The 24,321-nt window shown below is 47.7% G+C and overlaps 1 protein-coding gene across 2 annotated transcripts; it reads left to right on the forward strand.

Moving 5' to 3' along the window:
• The first annotated feature begins 587 nt into the window (after nucleotides 1–587).
• NRSN2 (neurensin 2) lies at nucleotides 588–11,969 on the forward strand. 2 transcript variants are annotated; one of them, XM_041732308.1, is made up of 3 exons: nucleotides 588–863; nucleotides 8,193–8,387; nucleotides 10,299–11,969. In XM_041732308.1, exons 2-3 carry the CDS (start codon nucleotides 8,202–8,204, stop codon nucleotides 10,722–10,724), a joined length of 612 nt encoding a protein of 203 aa, XP_041588242.1. In that variant the 5' UTR covers nucleotides 588–863; nucleotides 8,193–8,201; the 3' UTR covers nucleotides 10,725–11,969. The 2 variants fall into 2 exon arrangements, with proteins under 2 accessions (XP_041588242.1, XP_041588243.1); XM_041732309.1 differs by lacking the exon at nucleotides 588–863 and adding an exon at nucleotides 5,602–5,654.
• The last annotated feature ends 12,352 nt before the right edge of the window (nucleotides 11,970–24,321 follow it).

A 24,321-nucleotide genomic window follows, 5' to 3' on the forward strand; every position in this document is an offset into this window, starting at 1 on the left:
GTGACAAACTCTGAAACCTTTCAGTGGTTCCCCATTACCCTCAGGATGAATGCTAAGATTCTTGGCATTCAAGGCCTTTTACAGTTGCAGCTGTACCCTAAAACTCTGCCTCAGCCATGCCAGTTCACTCCCCATAACAATACCCTCCTAGCCATTTGTCTTTGCTCTTGTCGAGAAATTACAGGGAATTTGGGCTAATCATCTTGCCTTTTGAGGTCTTACTTTCCCCATCTAGGCAGTTAGGTGGTTGGACCAGAAATATTTAAGACCATATCCAGTCTGGCATTCAGGGAGCCTATGAAAAGGAGGGAGAAAGCTGCTTACAGCCAAACCTGCCTATCTAGCTTCTTTTAGGTTGCCTAGCAATGGATGCCAAACATCTCCCCATTCTAGGAGGTTTCTTAGCAACCCAATTTCTCACCCTCAGTTGTTTTCAGGGTTTTCTGTTAACTAAATGAATCTTAAGTTCTGTTCTTTCCCTTCCAAGAAAATCTGCCGCCAAGGAACTCTTTGGAGACCTGGATCTCATTGGCCAGAACTAATCACATGTTTTTTTCTGACTTCAAGGGAACTAGGAAATGTATGTGATGCACATGGAAATTTGGTGAGCAGTCTATGTCTCTACCACAGGATTGAAATAAAGCTTCCTTGACAAGCTGACATACGAGCAGAGATCTGAATAAAGCCAGAAGCTAGCCATGCAGATATCTGGAGAAGGATCAGTAAAAGCAGAGAAACAAGTACAAAGGCTCTGACACCTTAAGATGGGAGTTCGCCTGATGCACTTCGTTCATTCAAGGATGCCGGTGTGGCCAGGGGTGGTGAGTGGTGAGTGAGGAGATGGAAGAAGAGGAGATCACTAGGTAAGTAAGGTTGTGGGGGAGGGGCAATTGCGGGTCCTAGTAAGACTAGTTTGGGGTAGTCATTGCTGTGAAACAAATCATCTTTCAACTTACTAGCTTAACACTGTTTTATTATCTCCTGAGATACTGTGGGTTTATAGGATTTAGTGGGATATTTTGCTCATGTGACATCATCCGAGGGCCCAAGTGGACTGACATGTCTGAGATGACTCACTCACACCATGCTGTCCAATACAGTGTTTTGTGCTAGCTGTGGGCTGGAGGTTTGTCCGGGGCTGTCAAACCCCAGCTGGAGGGATCCCTGGGTGGCGCAGCGGTTTGGCGCCTGCCTTTGGCCCAGGGCGCGATCCTGGAGACCCGGGATCGAATCCCACATCGGGCTCCCGGTGCATGGAGCCTGCTTCTCCCTCTGCCTGTATCTCTGCCTCTCTCTCTCTCTCTGTGACTATCATAAATAAATAAAAATTTAAAAAAAAATTTATAAAACCCCAGCTGGAGCTGGAGCACCTGCATGTGGCCTCTCTGTGTGGCTTGGGCTTCTTTAAAGGCACGGGGACTGGGCTTCAAGAGGGAGCTTTCCAGAAGGGAGTGTTCCAAGAGGCAGGGAAGAAGAAACTGGTCTTCTTGAGAGCTAAGTCCAGAACAAGCACGAGCTAAGTCCAGAACAAGCACAACGTTGTTTTTGCCACCTTTGGTTGGTTGAAGCAACCACCGTGCCAGCTCAGATTGAGGAGAAATAAACTCCATCTCTTGAAGGGCAGAGTGACGAAGAGTTTGTGGCCATATTTAATCTACCACAGTTTTCTCCTTTTATCCTGAGTAAGATGACATGTCATTAGAGGGTTTTGAGCAGGCAGTGAGACTCCCCTGTGAGAATCTGACTCATGCATTAAAGCTCACTGTGGCACAATGTAGAGAAGAGAACACTAGGGGGCAGGGCAAAAGCCCTAGATGAAAAAGAATGGTTGGTGGGGATCTAAGATGATGGTTATGTTCCAAGTGGGGCCCTGGCTGACCCACTGACACTTGACTGTCCAATATGATGGCACTAGCCATTTGTGGCTATTGAAACTTAAAGTAATTAAGGTTAGGAAGTGCCTAGCGGCTCAGAGGGTAGACCATGTGACTCTTGATGTTGGGCCGTGAGTTCAAGCCCCACATTGGGTATAGATAGACCTACTTAAAAATAAATAAGTAAATAAAGTAATTAGGTCAAATGAAATTTAGAATTCAGTTCATCAGTCTTACTAGCCACACTTCAAATGCTTAATAGGCAAATATGGCCAGTGGTTCCTGTTTAGGCAGCACACACAGATCTAGACCATTCCCATTGTTGGAGAAATTTCTATTGGATAGCACTGGCTTGGTAAACCTTCTCATCTCTTACAGGGTTCTACATCTAAAATCTTTAACTACAGAGTCCCACTCTCTGACCTCAGGCTCCCTTCCTTCCCATCTACCTATTTTTGGACTTCATTGAGTTCCTCCGTCTGGAATTTCTGCATCTTCTACAGATCCATCTGCTCTCCTCCTGAGCTGCATTGGCATCCTTCCTTACTGAGCCAGGATCCATCCTGAGGTTCATTATCAGGTCTATTTTCTCCTCTGCTCTCTGCATCCACATTCACCCCCCTCTTTCTGCCCCACCTGTCCAGGAACTGGGGTTCCAGTGGCCTCCTTCATTCCCATTTCTCCTGACACTGCCAAAGAAAGTCACAACCATACATGCTATTGTCTCTACAGATCCTGGCCTCAAAGCCATCGGGCAAATTCAGATTCTGCCACATTGTGTCTGAATGACAGGTTGGTAACCTCAGGCAAGTGACCTCATAAGGTCATTGAGAAGATAAATTATGCTGGCACACAGGAGATGCTCAGTATGTGACATCTGTCACCACCACCGCCACTATCAGTATTGATTATTCCAAATCTTTACTACCCTTTGAAAAGATTGTAGTAAACTATACATAACTTAAAATTTATCATTAGCACATTCACAATGTTGTGCATCCAGCACCATTATCTAGTTCTAGATTATTTCTATCACTCTAAAAGGAAAACCACGAAGCAATAACTCACTATTCCTTCCTTCTCCCAGCCCCTAGGAACCACTAACCTGTTTTCTGTCTCTGTGGATTTTCTGACTCTGGCTATTTCATATATGTGAAAACATACAATATGTGGCCTTTTATGTCTGATCCACCACCCTTTTTAAGCCTCCTTTTGAACTAAAAACTTCCTCTTTCTTTCTTTCTTTTTTTTTTTTTTTTTTTTAATAATTTACATTCTAAGTCAGTGCTACACCCGACATGGGGCTTAAACTCACAAACCCAAGATCAGGACTTGCATGCTCCACTGACTGAGCCAGCCAGGCACCCTTAAAACCTTCCTCTTTCTTAATAGATGATGCTTCTTATTTTTCTCCAGAGCATTCAATTTATCAGATGTCTTGTCACTCAATTCCCTACCCTCCTCACCTATAAACTAATGTAACAATAATAGTAGTGACAACAATCATTTGTTGTGGTCTTACTCTGTGCCAGGTGCTTCAGTAGGGGTTTTATATGCATATCTCATTTCACTCTTATAACCTTCCTAAGAAGCAATCACTAATGTATCTATTTTATGGTCAGGGAAACGGAGGCTTAGAGCAGTTAAATCATGTAAGCAGTGAGTGGCAGAACCAAGATTCAAACATGGATCTGTTACATGCAGAGTTCAACTCATAACCACCACACTGTATCTCTTCTTGGTGGCCACCCTCCTTCTTCCCCCAGCTCTCAGAGGACACTGGATCTTTCCTGTGCTGGCCCAAAGCCCATCCTTCCTGTACACCTGACCTCATCCCTTCCCATTGCCTCTAGAACCTCATCCATCCCCTCTCCCATATCATCAGAGCTGAAACTTATTCAAACCATTGTGGACTGGAATCATCTGGTTGCTTCTTCACTCATCTGATGCCTAAAGTGGGATGACTCAAAGGCCAGGCTCAGCTGGGACTGGTAACTTCATGTGGACCTCTCCATGTGGTTTCTGCTTCTTCACAGCACGGTGGCCTCAAGGTAGATAGACTTCCTGCATGGCTCCTCGGGTCACCAAGAGCCAGAGTTCCAGGGGAGATGCATGTCCTCTTATGTCCTAGCCTTAGATGTCAGAGCATCACTTGCCCCATGCAGCCATCAGCTTATGCAAGATACAAAGAGAGGGTATGTAGATTCCTCCCTCTCCTTTGGAGAAGTGCTAAAGAATTTGTGGACATTTTTAAAACCAGCACAGGTTGTTCCCAATCTTTTCTTATTCCTGTAGTTCATTTTACCCCCTACCATCTCTTGGAGCCATTCATTTCTCTGCAAGGTCCACTAGGCTGACATAATTATCTCTGATGTGGAGATTCCTCACTGGTCTCTCTGCTGCCACCCTGGAGCATTCTATCCTGCAGCCAGAGGGATCTTTTCAGTGTGCAGTTCAGATCACATCCCTCCTTCAAATGCTTCCATGGTTCCCCATAACTCTTGGGTTGAACTGCAAACTCTTTTCCTTGGCTTGTCAGGCCCTGAAGGGTGTCGTGTATGCCTGCTTATCCAGCTTCATGTCCTGTCACCACTTGAGGCCTTTAGTTTTGGGCACCAGGACTTCCTCTTTCTGTCTCTGTCTGTCTCACACACAGTTAAATGAGTAATTAATACATGGAAAGCACTTAGACAAGCCCTTTGCACATAATGAACATCATATATTTGTTATTATTATGAGTCTATGTTCAGTAAATATTTATTGAGTGGCCTACTCAATGCCAAGCATGACATGACGCTTCGGGACACAACAGTGAATAGAAAAAGATATGGCCTCATCTTGCAGTTTTTTGGTCTCTGTATCTCCAGCCCCAGCACATGGAGAGGCAGAATGGATGTTCAAGGCATGAAGGTATGTTTGTGCAATGCTGTTTGATGAAGTTCAGAGCAGTGCAGTGACTTTCCCAAGACCACACAGCAAGTGTGGGACAAAACCAAGGCTGTGGGCACAGGACAAGAAATGAAGTAGACACAATTATCTGGCAAGGGCTGGCTCTGCACACGCTGCCTAGGGCAGACCTGAGGGTAGGTTAGAGAGACCAAGGGAGGCTATCTCCTTTGTTCCTTCCAGAGAGGAAAGGAAGCTACTCTCCCAACCCCTCCTCCCTAACCTCAACTCCCTTCTCAAGATAAGAGGGGCTGACCCTTAGCCAGGTCAGGGGGTCAAAGAGGGAAAGAGAATGGAGAGAGGATAGGGGACTCAGTAAGAGGTAGGGGGCTCCCGAGGGAGAGGGGGCTCAGCCATGGGTGAGAGACCAGAATCTGTGGAGCAGGTGGCGGCTCAGCAAATGAGCGTTTGTGTACTGGGTTAGGGACTCCGTGGAGGGAATGGAAACCCATAGAGGGGGCCGAGGATGCAATGAGGAAGTGACGGCTCAGTGAAGGCAAGGGTCTTGGGTCTGAGGGGTGAGAGACTGAGGGAGCAATGGAATGTCGGATGAGGAGTTTGAGGGACCGAAGGAGGGGGTGCGTTCCGGGGAGGCCGTGGGGTTTCCGCGAGCGGTCTGGGGCCTCAGAGTGAGAAGGAAACTCTGGAAGGAGACAGGGGCTATCCATCCTGCAGGGGTCCGCAATCTGCAGAGCCAGCCCTTGGGGCGGGCGGGTGCCCCCCTCCCACCCCCGTATCACCCCCGCCCCCGGGCTGCGGCGCAGGCGCCGACAAAAGCAGCTTCTGCTCGGCTCTCGCTCTGGCTCCCGCTCGGCGGAGACAGCAGGCGGAGAGGTGAGCTCGGCCCTGCTCCACGCGCGCCCTGACCCCCACCCCGCCTTCTCCCGGGTTCCGGGGAGCCCCACCTCAGCCCGCATCCCCAGCCCGGCCGCGTCCAGCCTCGGACGGGGCGGCGGCGCCCGAGCCTTGGTGTGCCCTGGGCTTTGGGAGGTGAGGTCCCAGAGAAGTGGCAGGGGGCAGAGATCTCACCAGCCCCATCTCCGGGAGACACCTCAGTGCCGAGTGGATGCGCAGAGGCTTCAGAGGACGAGACGCTACCCACCTCTTTGCTAAAAACCTATTCCCACCCTCCGTGCCTCAGTTTCCTCCTGGGGGAAAGGCGGCTGTTGATCTCGACCAGGGAACTGGTGGGCCGGTCAGAAGCAGTGGTGCGGTGTAGAGCGGGAGGAACTGGCCCCCCAACAGGGCGCCCCTTCACCGAGCCAGGGCAGCGCCGGCCACCGGAGTGGGAGGGCCTGGGGTCTGGGAAGGAGAACTGAGGCGGCGCAGGCAGCAGATTCCACCCGTCTTCAGGCCTCGCGCCTGTCACCTTCGCGTACTCCTCCCTCCCCTCGCCTCCGCCGCAGTCTCCCCCCTCGGACCCTGCGGCCCCCTCCTCTTCCCGCTCCTTTCACACCGAGCTCCTCCCTCCTCCTGCCCAGGGACACCTCCCCAGCTGTTCCTATGGCAACCGGCGTCCCGGGTACCCGCAGCGGGGTCCGGAGCCTCCTCTGTCCCCCTCCCCCTGATCGCCGGACCCGCTCCCTGCAACCTCAACTCGGGAGGAGGAGGGGCCAGGCCGAGGGGGAGGCGGCGTCAAGGTCACCTTCCTTCTCCAGTCCCAGCAAGATCCAGTGACTAGGTATAGTTAGGGGGAGAGGGGCCGTGAGCTGCAGGGGCAGGAGCTGGCCCACACCAACAATTCCCGACCTCTCTTCCCTGCTCCCTCTCCCCTCCTAGGGTGCTTAACGAATAGTCGCTGCTTTGACGCCGACGGCCCCCCGCCCGCACTCACCCTCCCGACCCCCGGGAGCCTCGCGGGCGCCGGGCCGGGGCGGGTCCCGCACTGGCCACACCCCTCGGGGCCCCGCCCACCGGCCTCCGGGCCGATCCCCGCTCCCTCCCGGGACCGCCCGTCGGCTTCTTCTCTTTCGTTTTTGGTCTCTGCCTTTTCCCATTCACTGTCCAAAAATATGTATTTTTTGTCTTTTCCTTTTCTTTTCTTTTTCCCCCGAGTTGTGGGTGAGGGTTGTGAAGAGCCGCGATTTATTTATAGACAGGCTTTTAAGAGTCAAAGGTACAAACTCCAGTTATAAAATAAATAAGTTACAAGGATATAATGTATAGCATGGTGACTATGCTTAATAATACTGTATGGCATATTTTAAAGTTGCTAAGAGAGTAGATCTTAAAAGTTCTCTCATAGGGAAAGAAATATATTGGTAACTAGGTACAGTGACAGATGTTAACTAGGTTTCTTATGGTTTCTTATGGTGATCATCACAAATACCAAATCATTATGTTTTACACCTGAAACTAATATGCTTTTTGTCAAGTATACCTCAATAAACAATGTATTCTTTAAAAAGGAGGGGTTCTTAGATAGGTTTCCCTAGAAAGCTAAAAACCCCTGAACCTAAGAGGGCCCCTGACTTTCACCTCCTCTGGAGTCAAGATGACTTGGGGTTTGGAGGCTGTGGCCTTGTGAGGGGCAGCCCTGGGGAGGGATTTTTTAGAACCTTGCACCTGGGGAAGTTGTCCTGATTGGGCAAGTGTCAGCCATGATGACAGTTATCCCCAAGAATACCAAAAGAGGGGAAGATTTTGAGAGGAGATGGGGGATGAGAACCTCTTACTCCAGATATGGGACCCAAAAAGTTTAGGATAAAAGTAATAATGAAGAGAGGGACCTGGGTGGCCCAGTCGGTTAAGCATCTACCTTCAGCTCAGGTCATGGTCCTGGAGTCCTGGGATTGAGTCCCACATCGGGCTCCCTGCTCAGCAGAGAGTCTGCTTCTCCCTCTCCCTCTGCCTGTTCCCTCTGCTTGTGCTCCCCTCCCCCTCTCTCTGTCAAATAAATAAAATCTTTAAAAATAATAATATTAAGAAATTATAGTAATAGTAATGACAACTGGTACTATTTCTTGGCCTCACATATGGTAACTGTGTGAAGCAGGTGTGATTATTAGCTGCTTTACAGATGAGGAAACCAATTTTTGGAAAGGGGAAGGCACTCGCCTAAGGCCACACAGCCAAGAAGTTGTGGATCTGGGATTTCATCCTGACAGTCAGACCCCAAAACTCACAGTCTTAGCCACTGGGTGGCCTCCAGACTAAACAAGCTTATTTATTGGCATCTACAAATGTCAAGCACTGGCCTTAAGAGATCCTGTGCACTGACTCATTCACAGTGTATGTGTAGAAGACCAGGCTGTATTATGAGTGTGGGTTACCTAAAATGGGAGGAAAAGTAGATGACACACAAAGATTCAGGGGCCTGGGAGGGTCTCACGGATCGCTCCCTCTGTCCACTGCACCTTACTTCTCCCACAGAGATCCACGATGCCAGACTGTGACCGTTCCTGCAGCTGTAGCCGCGGCCCCAATGTGGAAGATGGCAAATGGTATGGGGTCCGCTCCTACCTGCATCTCTTCTATGAAGACTGTGCAGGTACAGCCCTCAGCGATGACCCTGAGGGGCCTCCTATTCTGTGTCCCCGCCGACCCTGGCCCTCACTGTGCTGGAAGGTAAGGCCAGAGGAAGAACAACTTTTGTGATTTCCTGTGGCTGCAGGGAGGAAATGGGATCAGTGGATAGAAAAAAATGGGAAGGTATAGCAGGTAGGAGTCTTGCACATGCAAGCAACCACAACAGCAACAAAAACCCAGTTAGGGGGCACCTGGCTGGCTCAGCTGGTAGAGCATATGACTCTGGATCTCAAGGTCGTGAGTTCAAGCCCCACATTGGGCGTGGAGCCTACTTAAAAAAAACTGGCAAATGGCTACTGTTAAGTCACTCAAAACCTTACAAATTTGGGGCACCTGGCTGGCTCAGTTGGTAGAACGTACAACTCTTGATCTCAGAGTTACAGGTTTGAGCCCCACACCGGGTACAGAGATTACCTAAAAATAAAATATTTTTTAAAAAAATTCAAGAGGGTTTAAACAATAAAGGGAAAATGTAGGTCATTTTATTGAAAAAACCAGAGGTTGAGCAACTTCAGACAAAGGTCAATCCAGCGGTTCAAGATTTCTCTTAGTCTTCAGCCCCCCACCCCACCATGGTGCCCCTCCTCTGTGACTCATTTAGCTTTAGGATCTACCCACATGTTCCCCAGGTAGTTACTACCATGCTGATCCTCAGTGTTTCACTCCACACCATCTACAGGAAATCAGAATTTCCTCCAGTATTTCCTTCAGAAAAGAAGTAATGCTTTCCATTTCCAGTCCTGTCGAGCATTGCATTGGCTCTGATTGGATCACATGCCTTTCTCTGAACTAATTACGGTGGCCAGGGGGCTAGTAAACACTGACTGGCAGGAAGTGGGCTTCATCTCAGTTAAATCTTACTGTGGCTTCACAATGATATATTGAGGTTCCATTGCCAGGGCAGTTGAAGACTTGAGAGAAACAGTGTCTATAACTGCCAGGGAGAGTGGTCAGTGAGGGCTCACAGTGTAGGGAAAGGTGGCAGTAAGCTGAATCCCTACAATGGGCACAGCTCTTTGCAAATACTGTAAGGGGACTGAAGCAGAGGGGGGGTCCTTCCTCTCTGCTTTCAAAGGGCTTCATTCTAGAGGGGAGGCAAAGTGCCAAGATACGTAGAGTGAATGCACAACCTCAGGACAAATGATCAGAGAGGAAACGCTCTCAGTACCTGGGGTGATCAGGGAAGATTCTCCGGAGAGGGTGAGTATGTATTTTTAAATTTTGAGCATCTTCTAATTGCTAGGCACTGTGCTAGGCTCTTGAGGACAGAGAATTTAAGATGTGGTTGGTCCCTGTTCTCTAGGAGCTCCTCGCTGTGATTCATTTAGTCATTCTGCAAACATTCACTCAGCTGTGGCTCTGTGCCAGTGCCATGGGGATCCAGACTGTGTCTGTTCTCATGGCTCTCCAGGCTCTCATTCCAGCAGGGCAGGCCGACCTCAGTCCCATAGTAATGAGAGTACATGTTCAAGTGTGCACCAGGGTGAGTGCACTGAAGAACAAATGTACACAGGTTTGTACAAATGCAAAGCAGGGGACCCTGACCCAGTCCCAGGGGCATCCTGAGAGGCTTCCCTGAGGAGATGAGGTTTGAGATGAGGTCTGAAGGATGTGTAGGAGTTATCTTGACTGAGAAATAAGTAGATGGGACAGAGAGATGAGACGGGACCCAAATAACAATGGAGGAAAACTCAAGGTAGACAGAAAAACCCACTAAGTGGGAGCTAGAAAGGACATTCATTGACCAAGGGGCCTCAAAATTCCAAATAGAACCTGACAGCTTGTGCCCTTCATCAGTTAGATCTTAGAAGATGTGTTCTGTGAATCCCCTGTGATTCCTATCTCTTAAAGTTAGACCAAGGTGTTACCTTTAAGTCCAGTTGGGATCACCTGGGCCCCCGCCCCACCGGCCGGCTCTGGCTACCTCCAAATCTGTCTGCCTGTCTCCAGATCAGTCTGTCTTCGGGGACCCTGCTTCTGCTGCTGGGTGTGGCAGCCCTGACCACCGGCTATGCCGTACCACCCAAGCTGGAGGGCATCGGAGAGGGGGAGTTCCTGGTGTTGGATCAGCGGGCAGCCGATTACAACCAGGCTCTGGGCACCTGCCGCTTGGCAGGCACAGCACTCTGTGTGGCGGCTGGGATCCTGCTGGCCATTTGCCTCTTCTGGGCCGTGACTGGCTGGCTGAGCCAGGACATGAAGGCAGAACCCTTGGACCCCGACGCTGATGGCCACATGGAGATCTTCGGGGATGAGCCAGAACAGCAGCTGTCGCCCATCTTCCGAGACGCCAATGGCCAGTGTTGGTTCTCACCACCTGCGAGCCCCTTTGGGCAATCATCTGTGCAGACCATCCAGCCCAAGCGGGACTCTTGAGCTGCCCACAAGGCCAGAGGAGGAGCCAGACCTGGATCTGGACCATTCCTCTGTCCCACCACACCCTGCCCTCTGATTGTCTTCCTAACTTCTCACTTTCAGTGGGGCTCCTTCCACTTATGCCCCCAGAACCCTAGGTCAAGAGAGTCTGGAGCTCAAATCCCAGTGCCCCTTCCCAAGGATTGGGCCCCAACTCATCCAAGATGCCAACTTTTCCCAAGTCCTCCCAAAACTTCCCACCTAACCCTCCTCCCCAAGACCCTTTAGGAGCAGAAAACATCCTCCTTGATCTATCCCCATCGTACTCTGTGTGACCCCGGGCAAGCCACTTATCCTTTCAGACCATCAGTTCCTGTCTCCATACTATGAGGGGTTTGGGTCAGGTTCTAGAGTTCCATGACTTTCCTCTTCTCCCCAGCTATGAGCATTACTCTCCATAGACAAAGTTGGGGGGAGGGGTAGTGGAGTCTTTCTCATCCCCTGACCCCTTCCTATGTCAGCTGCTCCAGGATGCCCGAGGATGGGTCAGAAACATTCACTTAGACTTCACCTCCAGGATGGTGCAAATAGTCACCTCCCACAGAAGGTTTTCTATGTGTGTTTTGGCATCAGAGCCCCTCTGTCCCACCCATCATGGGCTATGATTAGCCTCAGTTTACAGATGAGGTGGCTGAGGGAGGCTAGCCGTCTGCAGGAATTTGGACCCACATCTTCCGTCCCCTCTTGGGCCAACTCTTGTTCTACAGCTGGAACAGGGGGCCTGCTGGACACTTTCCTGGCTTCCAGGGAACCTCCAGGAGTGGAAGATGGTTGATCCAGAGAGCCTAGTTGGAGGCCTGATGGTCCTACATGGCTCAGAAGATAATTTGAACATGCATTTAAATGGTCTCTAAGAGCCAGGGGTAGGAGAGCTGGGATGTCTTTGTCCCTCAATATTCATTCCCCTAGAAACCATCATCCACAAGTCCTGAACTTACCTTGTAACAAATGTGTCCTACTGGGGGTACCAGCACCTCCATCCAGCAGGCTCCGCAGCCAGACACATCATCTCCATTCATTCCACGAGGGGGAGCTCCAAGATAGCTGGAGAGAGGCGCCGCTGCACCCGGCCCAGGTCCCACCTCCCGCCTGGAGGGGTCTCCGTTCCCCTACCAGGCAGGCACTACTGCCCCTTTGCCCCATGCCCCTTCCCTATCCTGCACACCTTCAGTCTTACCTTCCCTTTCAATAAACAGCTGGGATGGATACTGACTTTGCTTCTTTTCTCCCTACGTGCCACGGGTGGAGAGGAAAAAGACTACTGGGAGCTCCTACCGTGTGCTGGGCACTTAAATCCACTATTTCTCATTAGCTCCTCATGATCACTCTTTGAGAAAGGGGACTATTATCTTCATTTTACAGATGAGTTAACTAGTGGTCAGAGAAATGACCCAAGGGTGGATTTATTTTTTTTTTTAAAGATTTTATTTATTTATCTGAGAGAGAGAGAGAGAGAGAGCACACAAGCAGGGGAAGCCGCAGAGGGAGAGGGAGAAGCAGGCTCACCACCCAGCAGGGAGCCTGATCTGGGGGCTCAATGTTGGGGCTCCATGCTGTGGGGCTGATGCAGGACTCCATCCCAGAATCCTAGGATCATGACCTGAGCAGAAGGCAGACCCTAAATCGACTGACCCACCCAGGCGCCCCTCAAGGATGGATTTATTTATTTTTTTATTTTTTAAACTTTAAAAACAATTTTTTTATTTATTTATGACAGTCACAGAGAGAGAGAGAGAGAGAGAAATAGGCAGAGGGAGAAGTAGGCTCCATGCACCGGGAGCGCGATGTGGGATTCAATCCCGGATCTCCAGGATCGCGCCCTGGGCCAAAGGCAGGCGCCAAACTGCTACGCCACCCAGGGATCCCTCAAGGATGGATTTAAACACTAACTTACTGGAAAGGAAATTTCTCCACCATCTTGACAACCTACTGTCCCATCCCCAGGGAGATGTGAAGCCTGGAGTTCTGGAAGAGGGAGTCAGAGCCAAAGCTGGGATTTCTTCCAGAGCAACAAGAACACCTAACCCCCATGAGCACTTACCAGAGGCCAGGCCCTCTTCTCAGTGCCTTACAGACACAAATTCATTCATTTACCCTCCTAACAACTTATGAGGTGAGGACTATCATTCCCAAACCTGGCTCCCAGATGGTAGGTTTGTATTTCCAGCCGTGTTCACCTGCATGTTGAATCCCAGTTCAACTATCCCAAAATGCTCCCGTCAACCCTCCCCTCCCGCCCCACCCCTGCTATGTCACTCACCCCTGAGAAGGTGGTAGCTCCAGCTCCCTGCTGGCTCTAAGCCAAACCCTCAGAGCGATCCTGTCTTTCCTCACCTTCCGAATCCAACCCAGCGCCTAGCCAACCTTGCAAATGCGGCCTGACCTGGCCACTTCTCTCCATCATCACAGCTTCTCCTTGGCCTGAGCCACCATCGCCTCTCACTGAGATTATTACACCAGCTTCTCCCTAGTCTCCCGGCTTTCCCCTTCGTGCTCCCTCCACCCCCGAATCTAATCTTTGCAGTGCTCTAATTAGGCAGATCCATGTATAACCAAAGTTAGGTCATGCCCTTCTCTGCTCGGCACCTCCCATGGCTCTCACCTCACACAGTAAAACCAAAATGCTCGGTGGCTGTAAGGCCTTACCTGATTTGCTGACACTATTTTCTCCTTTTCTTCGCCTGTGACCTTGACTCCCTTCCTGTCTCCTTTCCCACGGGACCAGCCTCCTTGCTGTTTCTCCCACATCAAGGCCAGCTCCTGCCTCAGGCCTCTGCCTAGCTGTTCCCTCTGCTGGTACACTTTCCCCAGCTCACAACCTGGCGGCCCCCCTCACCCCCTTCAAGTCTGCACAAATGGCCTGCTTCTCAGCAAGTCCTTCCCTAGCAGCCTGTTTTAAAATGGGACCCTGCCCCAATATCCCATTCCCTGTGCACTTTGGAGTCTGGTTTTTGCTTTCCTACAGCATTTATCAACCTTTCAGTACACTCTATAACTTACCTATTTGTTATACTATTGTTACCTGTCTACCCCTGCCACAGTATGATCTCCACAAGAACAAGGATCTTTGTTCACTTTGTTTATATCCCAAGTGCCTAAAAAATGCCTGGCACAGAGTAGATGCTCAAGAAAAATGGGTTAAATAAATCAACCATAGTTTTATAGATAAGGCCAGTGAGGCTCAGGAACACTGAGTAGCTTGCCCAAGGATGCACAGGTAGCAAGGGGCAGAGCCGGGATTCAAATGCAGGCAGTCAAACAGCCTGCGCCTATGCATTGCATCTTGGTTCGAAGGCCCAGAGCTGGGGAGACAATATCAAATGCCAGTAGTGGTACTTAGGAGTGTTTGTTGCCCTGTGGAAATGCAAGCACAGTGTTAACAGATATATTTTTTTTCCCCAGAGAAGTTAGAATCCAAATCTGTATATGAGATGTATCCATTTTTAAACATTAGTATCTGTTTCAAAACTTGACTAAGCACTGAGCAAGATGAAACAGTTCCAGGGGCAGCTTCAACTCATGAGCTCAGGTGCACGACCTCTGACCTGGACACTAAGTTAGTGCCCAGGGCTGAGCAGGACCAGGGACAGAATTTCACACCGACAAAATGGCTCCAAAAGTGGAGGTAGACCTCCACCTCAGAGTATCTATGTTGCATTAGCTCTCCTTTCCAGCTGCCTAGTAGGTAACCAGCCCTGATCTATAACCCCAATAAATGCCAGGGCCCACAAAGCCCCATCCCCACAGAATATCTCTTTTCGAAGAAGCAGAATCCAATAACCAAAGTTAATTCCCACCATCGCCAACTGTCACATGAACCCTTGAAGAATGGTAAAGGGGGCTGTTTCATGTCACACTTTGCTAGTAGAGATGTGTACTGGGTTGAATACTGTTTCCCCAAATTTCATGTCCACTTGGAGTCTATGAGTGTGACTTTATTTGGAAATAGGGTCTTTGCTGATATAATAAAGTTAAAATGAGCTGCTACTGGATTAAGATGGGCCCTAATCCAATAACTGGTGCCCTAATAAGAAAGGGAGATTTGGCCATGACACACACACACACAGAGGGCAGATGGCCACGTGAGACAGAGACAGAGTCTGGAGTGACGTGTCTATAAGCCCAAGAATGCCAACGGTTGCCTGTAACCACCAGAAGCTAAAAGAAGCATAAAAGTCTTCCTCCCGGGGCACTTAGGTGGCTCAGTGAGTGAAGTGTCTGCCTTTAACTCAAGTCATGATCTCAGGGTCCTGGGATCTTACTCCCTATTGGGCTCCCTGCTCAGTAAGGAGCCTGCTTCTCTCTCTCCCTCTGCCGCTCCCCCTGTGTTCTATCTCTCTCTCTCTCTCTCTGTGTGTGTCAAATACACAAATTTAAAAATCTTAAAAAAAAAATTAAAAAGCCATCTTCCTTAAAGACTTCAGAGGGAGGGTGGCCTTGCCAACAACTTGATTTCAGACTTCCAGCCTCCTAAACTGGGACACAGTACATTTTTGTTGTTTGAAGCCACGTGGTTTGCAGTACCTTGTAGAGAAGCCCCAGGAACCTAGCACAGGGCGTAAATTGGTGCAGATTCCAAGAAAGGCAGTTTGGCAATATCAAAATGGAAAATACACATGCCCTTTGATCCCTCCCTCTTGTGCAGGTATATTGGTAGGTTAAATTCCACATGTAGGAGCACCGCAGAATTGTTTGTAAGAGAAAACATTTGGTAACAACCTAAATGTTCATTGGCAGAGGACTAGTTAATAAAGTATGGCACATTTATACAGTGGAACAGAATGTCAAAATGAGAATATCTTTACGTACTGATCTGGACTGACCTTCAAGTTATATTGTTAGATGAAAAGGTGTAGGGTAGGGGCACCTGGGTGGCTCAGTCAATTAAGCATCTGTCTTGGGTCAGGTCATGATCTCAGGGTCCTGGAACCCATCAGGCTCCCTGCTCAGCAGGGAGCCTACTTCTCTCTCTCTCCCTCTGCCCCTCCCCCTGGTAGTGCCCCCCCCCAAATAAATAAAATCTTTTTAAAAAACGTGTAGAGTGCAAAACAGTATGAATACTTTTAAACCATTTGTGGAAAAAGAAGAATATTTATGGACATTGCTTGTAGATGCCTAAAATCTCTACTAACTTTGGTCACCTCTGGGGAGGAGCCTGCAGAAAGGGTGGTGGGGAGAGGACGGGAAGAGAGACTAGCACTGAAGTGGGAGAGCTTGGTTCTTGTCTCACAGATTTGAAGAATGAATCTTATGGACCAAGGAGAGTGAGGACAGTAATAGTTTATTAAGTAAGGATACAGAGAAAGCTCTCAGAAGTGAGAGGGGTCCTGACAAGGTTGCTGCTGAAGGCTTTCTGGCTGGCCTTTTATTGAGAACCTAACCAGGGAGCCCACAGCCATGAGGTCTCTTTGTGCTGTCTGGAGAGAATGACATATGGCTGTTTTGGGGTCTGAGCAGTTTCTGTGGTTGCTTGGTAACCATCAAAGGAAGATACTCACTCCTTAACACTTTGGAGTGAGGGGCCAGATTTACATTTTTGTCTCTGTTTCTGCTGCCTTATCTCTGTTTACTTGGGAGAGTAGGAGCCTGCCTCTGGGCCTTTCAGTGTCCTTGGGATTTATGGGAGCCCAGAGATTTATGGGAGCCTGACTCTGGGCCTTTCCCTTATCTTTCCCTGCCTAGCCCCATCTGTCCCTAACTCATCCCTCCCCCTGGAATAATAACCTTAACTGCAGTTAGGGATTGGGACAACAACCTCTCTGGCTGCTTCAGGCTGAAAAAGGGACAGCATAAGGGGTCAGCAGTCAGAGCATTCCCAGGGGTTGGTCAAGAAGTCCATAGTATGGCTCCCAAGCGATGTTGGAAGGCATGAAGTGCCACAGGCACTGACAAACACAGAAATACAAAATCCAAAAATATTTCCAAGAGTAAAATAGCATCTCTGAAATATTGACACCAGTTTCCAAGCCAATCAAACAATCCTGGAGAGACTCTGATTTTTGTCCAGTTGAGTTTGAATGTCATTTATTAATTAATTGTGAGCCCTTATAAGAATTGTCAATTATATTAAAACAGCACATGTGTGGAAACTCTTTACCACCTAAGTGATGTTGAAGAAGCAAGCAATTGGGATGCCTGGGTGGCTCAGCAGTTAAGCGCTTGCCTTTGTTTTGTTTTTTTTTTTAAGATTTTATTTATTTATTCATGAGAGACACAGAGAGAGAGACAGAGACAGAGACACAGGCAGAGGGAGAAGCAGGCTCCACACAGGGAGCCCAACATGGGACTGGATCGTGGGTCTCCAGGATCATGCCCTGGGCTGAAGACGGAGCTAAACCACTGAGCCACCCAGGCTGCCGGAGAGCTTGTCTTTGGCTTAGGGCGTGATCCTGGAATTCCGGGATCGAATCCCACGTCAGGCTCCCTGCATGGAGCCTGCTTCTCTCTCTGCCTCTCTCTGTGTGTCTCTCATGAATAAATAAATAAATTCTAAAAAAATAAGAAGCAAGTAGTCAATAGTTGCCAGATTTTTTAGAAATCCTGCCCTAACTTTACTTAGTTCTTGTTTTAGAGCATCTAATGCTTGGGATGTGTGGTTTCTGGTTCTGCTGAGCAAACAGTTTGTTTTATCTCACGATGTAAGACTTTTCCTAGTGCTGGGAGACCCACCAAAGAGAGGGCTAAGGCTTCTGCTTCCACAGAACTGATATGATATAAGATATCATATCATATAATATGGTATGGTCTGATATGAGAACCACATTGTCATCGCAATCAGGAGATAGATGAGGCAGTTCTTGCTGGAACAGGCTGCTGGGAGTGGGAAGAGTAACAATCCTAGTTTGCCTACAGTACATAACCCCAAGAATTGTTTAGGAATGGTGTAATAGGCCATATCAGCGCAAAATAAGGCCCATCCTCTTGGTAGATGTAAGTCACTAGTTGGGGATGGGAAGTGTAAAGTTGCATTGATTAGTAGGTTTATTGCAGGCTATGCATATACAATTGGCTTGAACTATATGTTTTTAGATGTATTGGAGGCCTGTATTACAGAGAGCTTGAAGCTGAGTAGTAAGACTCTTGTTGAGTAATAAGACTCTTGTTGAGTCATAAAATTTTGGCCTGGGTGGCCCCCCACATCCACTAGACTATTGAAAAGCAAGCTTTGGGGATCCCTGGGTGGCTCAGCGGTGTAGAGCCTGCCTTTAGCCCAGGGCCTGATCCTGGAGACCCGGGATGGAGTCCCATGTCAGGGTCCCAGCATGGATCCTGCTTCTCCCTCTGCCTGTGTCTCTGCCTCTCTCTCTCTCTCTCTCTCTCTCTCTCTCTCTCTCTCTGTGTGTGTCTCTCATGAAGAAATAAATTTAAAAAAAAAATTTTTTTTAAAGTAAGCTTTATGGGGAATAGTTGGCAATACAAAACTGAGGTTGATTCATGACATTGAGAGCCATATGTACCCCAAAATTAGATGTAGCCAACAGTTTCATGGGGTTAGGGTTTATAGTGACCTTAGTGGGAAAAGAACTTCTGTAGTCAATACCGGAAGATCCTGTTTTCATTTTACACAGGTGTATTTTCCAGCATCCATTAATGTGCCGCTAGCGGCCAATTGTGTGGTATAATTCTTGTTTTGTTTATAGGATTGATTTGTTAAGTTGGTAAAACGAGAGGTACTGGCCATTTTCTGTTCGTAAATAGCAGTGTCTTCTCCCCCCCCCCGCCCCCATACTATGGGGCTGGCAGGCAAAGAACAGTTGGACCAGTACTAGAGTGTTAAGGATTCCCCCACAGTTATATTAATGGCCTGGGATGTTAAAATAGAACATTCTGTCATGGCCCCCAAATACATATTATTCCATAGTAAAAGTAACCCTCAAATCATGGCTCTTAGGTTTACTTGCTTTGTCTTTTGAACAATAAATGAAGGTCTTCTATAGGCCCATAGGAATAGGTTGGAGGATCACTTGCAGGATTATCAAGGCCTGATGTCCACTTCTTAATATGAATGATGAATCCAGGATTCAAGACCTGAAACTTTAACAGCAGTTGCAGTAGAGAGAATGACAGGATATGGTCCTTCCCATATTTTATTCACTGACGGGGATTTAGTGGGTAAAGTTTTAACCAACACCAGATCCCCCGGTTGATATATAGAGGGTCCCTTTTCCTGTGGCTGCTCTTTGGATAGTTGTTGTAGTTGTTATTGGAATTGAGCTAAAGATGTTCTGTGTTTAATCTGGGCATCTGTCTCTGGATCAAATAGAAAATCATTGGTTAGGAAAGCAAGTCCATATAACTGTTCATATGGACTAAGTCCTTGGATTTTTGGAGTATTCCTTATTCTAATTAACACTATGGGAAGGGCTGACGTCCAGGAGAGCTGGGGCTCCAAAATTATTCTGAAATAATTTCCTTAGGTGCCTTTTTAGGATCTCATTTATTTTTCCCACCTTTCCTGAGGACTGAGGTTTCCAAGTACAATGTAAGTGATAGTCTATGCCCAGGCCTTTGATCTTCCCTGGGTGATAGTGGCCTTAAAAGAGGGACCATTGTCATTTTACAAACTTTAGGCAAGCCAGATCTAGGTATTATTTCATAAAGCAAAACCCTGATAACTTCCTGTGCCTTTTCAGTCACATGGAAAGGCCTCTACCCAGTTGATAAAAAGTATCAACCCATACTAACAAATACTGGAAACTTTTTGACTTTGGCATATGGGTAAAGCAAAAGCATTGCCCATAGTTGCTTGGTCGGTCCCTTTTGCATGTCCCCTGCAATGTATAATTGCTACCTCTAGGAGCAGAAAAACAGATTTTAAGGGACACCTGGGTGGCTCAGTGGTTCAGCATCTGCCTTTGGCTCAGGGCGTGATCCCAGGATCCAGGACCGGACCTGAGTCTCACAAGGACTTCTTGCAGGGGACCTGCTTCTCCCTCTGCCTGTGTCTCTGCCTCTCTCTCTCTCTCTGTGTCTCTCATGAATGAATAAATAAAATCTTAAAAAGAAAAAAGCCCAGATTTTAAAAGGGTATCTATTTCCTGGTGATATTTTATAGGGAACCCATTTACTATCAGGAAATGTCACTCCTTCCTGCATGGGCATGTAAGACTAAGAAGGCATATCTAAGCCTGTGTAGATATTATCCTGCTTATTTTTGCTTAGTTCTAACATTCAGGTCAAGGCTATTAATTCAGCTAGCAGAGCTCTAGAGCCAGGAGAAAGGGGTTTGCTTTCAATTACCTTGGAAGGTAATTACTTTTCAATTATCTACAGCATATCTGGCCTTCCTTATTCCCTGTTCTGTAAAGGAGCTGCCATCAGTATATAGGATCCAATCTGGATTGTCTAGTGGAGTTTCTTGCAGATCCTGTCTGGCAGCATAATTTTGCATTACAATTTGGGGATTCTTGGGTGGCTCAGCGGTTGAGGTTGAGCATCTGCCTTCAGCCCAGAGTGTGGTCCTGGAGTCCTGAGATCCAATCCCACATCAGGGTCCCTGATTCTCTCTCTGCCTATGTCTCTCTCTCTCTCTGTGTCTCTCATGAGAAAACAAATAAAATCTTTAAAAAAAAAGAAAGAAAGAAAACTGCATTATAATTTGTTCATAATCATGTTTGAGTTTATCCTCCTCCTCCGGTAGGAAAGTTGCAGGATTTAAAGATGTATAAGTTTTTTGTTTTTAAAGATTTATTTATTTATTTATTTATTTATTTATTTATTTATTTATTTATTTATGAAAGGCACAGAGAGAGAGAGAGAGAGAGGCAGAAACACAGGCAGAGGGAGAAGCAGGCTTCTTGCAGGGAGCCTGATACAGGACTGGAATCCCGGGTCTCCAGGATCATGCCCTGGGCTGAAGGCAGGCGCTCAACCACTGAGCCACCCAGAGTTCCCAAGATGTACAAGTCTTAATGCAAATAGCAGGTCCTTCTAGGAGTAAGGCTTGATATCGTAAGAGGTGACTATCAGCCAGAAGCCTCCTTTTGATTCCAATAGTCCTGTTATATTATGAGGGGCATAAACAGTTATATCTGCCTTCAAGCTTATCTTAACGACTTCAGGCATCAGGAGGGCAACAGCTGCTACAGCCCATAAACATGCCAGCCACTCTCTTGCCACTATGTCTAATTCCTTGTTTAAGTATCCTATCAGTTGTTGAGTTGATCCCCTAGTCTGGGTCACAACTCCAAGAACTATTCTGTTCCTTTCCGTGACACACAAGTTAAAATCCTTTCCCACAGAAAGACTTAGAGCTGGAACTTTTAATAAAGCTTATTTAAGTTTGCAAAAGGCCTGTCAGGCCTTTAGCTCCCATTGTAGGATATAGGTTCCATTAGATTAAGTTTCCTTTATTTAGTGATATAGTGGGTGGGCTATTTCTCCAAACCCTGGTATTCATAACCTGCAGTATCCTATAATTTCCAAAAAACCTTGCAGCTGTTTAAGGGTGCAAGCGAGAGGGAGAGACAAGAGAGGCTTAATCTGGGCAGCCTGGGTTGGCTCAGCAGTTTAGCGCCACCTTCGGCCCAGGGCGTGATCCTGGAGACCCGGGATAGTGGGGCTCCCTGCATGGGGCCTCCTTCTCCCTCTGCCTGTGTCTCTGCCTCTCTCTCTCTCTATGTGGGTCTCTCACGAATAAATAATTTTTTTTTTTTTTAAGATAAGCTTAGTCCTTTCTTCTCCTAGAGCCCTCATGCCTTCTGATGGTATTAGGCCTAAGTATTTTATAGAAGTCTGGGATAGTTGGGCCTTTTTCCTTGACATCTTATATCCTCAAGAGGCTAAAAAGTTAAGTAAATAAAGCAGTTGTTCCCTCTTGAGAAATCAGGTTGGTGGGAGCACAAATAAGAATGTCATCCACATACTGCAAAAACCTTAACCTGAGGATAATTAAACTCCAAAAGATCCTTTGCTAGGGCCTGACCAAATAAATGTGGACTGTCCCGAAATCCCAGGGGCAAAACAGTCTAAGTAAGCTGTGTATTTTGTACTGTCGGATCTTCGAAAGAAAAGAGATATTGAGAGTCAGGGTGGACAGGGATACAAAAAAGGTATCCTTAAGATCTAGTATTGAGGGCAGCCCTGGTGGCGCAGAGGTTTGGCGCCGCCTGCAGCCTGGGGTGTGATCCTGGAGACCCGGGATCGAGTCCCACATCGGGCTCTCTGCATGGAGCCTGCTTCTCCCTCTCCCTCTCCCTCTGCCTGTGTCTCTGCCTCTCTCTGTGTGTCTATGAATAAATAAGTAAAATCTTAAGAAAAAAAAAAGATCTAGTATTGAAACCCATGTAGTGTCACTGGATATCTGTGCCAGCAGAGTATAAGGGTGGGGACCACAGGGTGGAGTGGGATAACTGCTTTGTTAATCAGGCGGAGGTCTTGAACTAACCTCCATTCACCATTAGGCTTGTATATTCCCCAAATGGGAGAGTTACAGGGGTGTTGTAGGGCTTTAAACGTCCCTGTGTCTTTAAGTTATTTATGATGCTTTCTAATCCCTTTTTAGTCCCAGATTTTAGAGGAAATTGCTTTTGGTGGAGAAAGGAGGAAGGATCCTTCAGGCGGATCACAACTGGGGAGGCAGTTTTAGCCTGTCCTGTTTTTCCTCCAGAGGGTTGACCTTCATGTCTGTTAGAGGGAGACATAAAAGTTGTCCTGGGCCCACTAATCCTGTGGTTGTTATTTGAGCTAAGATGTCTCTTCCTAACAAAGGAGTTGGGCTTTCAGGCATGACTAGAAAGGAACGAGTGAACATTATTTCTCCCCAGACACAGCAGAGGGGCTCTGAAAAGTACTTGGTCAGATTTCTCCCGAGACACCCCTTACAGTAACCTTACGACCAGGACCGGAAAGGAGGACAGAATAAGAGGCCCCGTATCCAGAAGGAAATTGATTTTATTTCCCTCTATGTCCAGGATAACCCGAGGCTCCTGTGTCAAGTGACAGGGGCAGAGACATAGAGCCCCCGGGGCCCCATCAATCCTCCTAGATCCCTCGAGAAAGGGACGGGCCTGCAGACTCCGTGAGGGCGGTCAACCTTCCAGTGGTCTCCTTTGCATCTAGGAGAGGGCCGTGGTGGCTTTCCGGGGCATTCCTGTTTGAAGTGCCCAATCTGCCCACATTTATAACAGGCACCAGGAGCTTCTCAGGTAGACTGAAAGTCTTGTCCTTTTAGGGCCGCCACTAGAAAAACAGCTTTCTTTTGATCTTTCCTTTCTTTTTCTCAGGCCTCCTGCTGATCTCTATTGAAAAAGATGGAATTAGCCATCTTCAGGGGGGTGTTTAGGGAGTTGTCCCAACCTATAGCCATCTTTTGTAACTTTCTCTGAATATCAGGAGCTGATTGAGTTATAAACTTATCTTTTAGTATTATTTCCCCTTCTGGAGTATCCGGGGTCAGAGAGGTATGCTGTATAAAGCCTCTCTTAGTCTCTCTAAGAAGGTAGAAGGGGGCTCTAAAGCGTCCCTGAATTACTCTGGCCAGCGTGGAATAGTTTAAAGCCTTTTTCCTAGTTCTCCTCAATCCTTCCAGAATACATGCCTGAAAATGTTTCTGTTTCCAGACTCCCACAGAACTATCATAGTCCCATTGGGGGTTGCCTAGAGGAACCGCCTGTTTACCCGTGGGGAAAGCCTCTTCCCCAATCTGTACTCCTTCCCCAAAGGCCACATATATTCGTCCCCAAAGGTTTCAGCAGCCTGCAAGGCAGCCTGCCTTTCTACAGAGGTCAAAGTCTGGTAAGAATCAACATTACATTTCTCCAATCTAATTCAAACAATTCAAATTTGGGTTATATTTTGCAAGACTTCAATATATTGGTCAGGGTTATCTGTGAACTTGCCCAAGTCATTCTTGATCTGTTTAAAGTCTTGGGGAGAAAATGGCACATGTACCTTACTGGGGCCAAATTCACTAGGCATTTCAGGTATCGGGTATAGCCAGTGCGCCTTTTTCTTACTGGGAGGGTTCTCAGTTTGAGGCAACCCCAGATTAGGCGGGCAGGAGGGTTTAAGGGGCAGGTTTTTCCTGGGAAGGAGCCTCAGGGGGCAGATTATTATGCATTCCCTTCTCCTGATATTTTTCAGAGGCCAGGGGGGAGGTGTTTGCCTTACTAGATTTACATAAGTCTATCTGCTCTCCTAAGGTAAAGAAAGCTTGCACAAAAGGAACTTCCGACCATTTACCCTCCCTTTTACAATATAGATCTAACTGTAAGATAGTATTGTATTCAATACTTCCCTCAGGAGGCCAGGTCTCTCCATCCTCCAGGCGATAACTGAGGCCAAGCCTGGGAACAAAAAAGCTTCATACACTTTCTTTTAAGCCTCAGTGGGTCAAATTTCCCCCAATTCTTCAGAATGCAATCCAGAGGTGTCTCCACCAAGGATGGTTTGTTTCCCATCTCGTGATCTTGGTAGGAGTCTCTTACCGCGTACCTGTTATAGAGAGGTGACTATGAAGGCCTCCCTACAAATCAGCTCTCAACTAAACCAAGGCGTCCCTTGGTTCACCTACCCAAGGTGAAAGAGTAGCCTAACATCTTGGGATGAGGTGGAATCA

Source organism: Vulpes lagopus, chromosome 18 (genome assembly GCF_018345385.1).
Source record: "Vulpes lagopus strain Blue_001 chromosome 18, ASM1834538v1, whole genome shotgun sequence".
Classification (NCBI taxonomy): Eukaryota; Metazoa; Chordata; class Mammalia; order Carnivora; family Canidae; genus Vulpes; species Vulpes lagopus.

Excerpts from the sequence above, each read along its gene's own strand:
- NRSN2 (XM_041732308.1), top strand. The coding sequence starts at position 8,202 with ATGCCAGACTGTGACCGTTCCTGCAGCTGTAGCCGCGGCCCCAATGTG. Across the intron at positions 8,388-10,298 it reads GGCCCTCACTGTGCTGGAAG|ATCAGTCTGTCTTCGGGGAC; the intron begins GTAAGGCCAGAG and ends GCCTGTCTCCAG.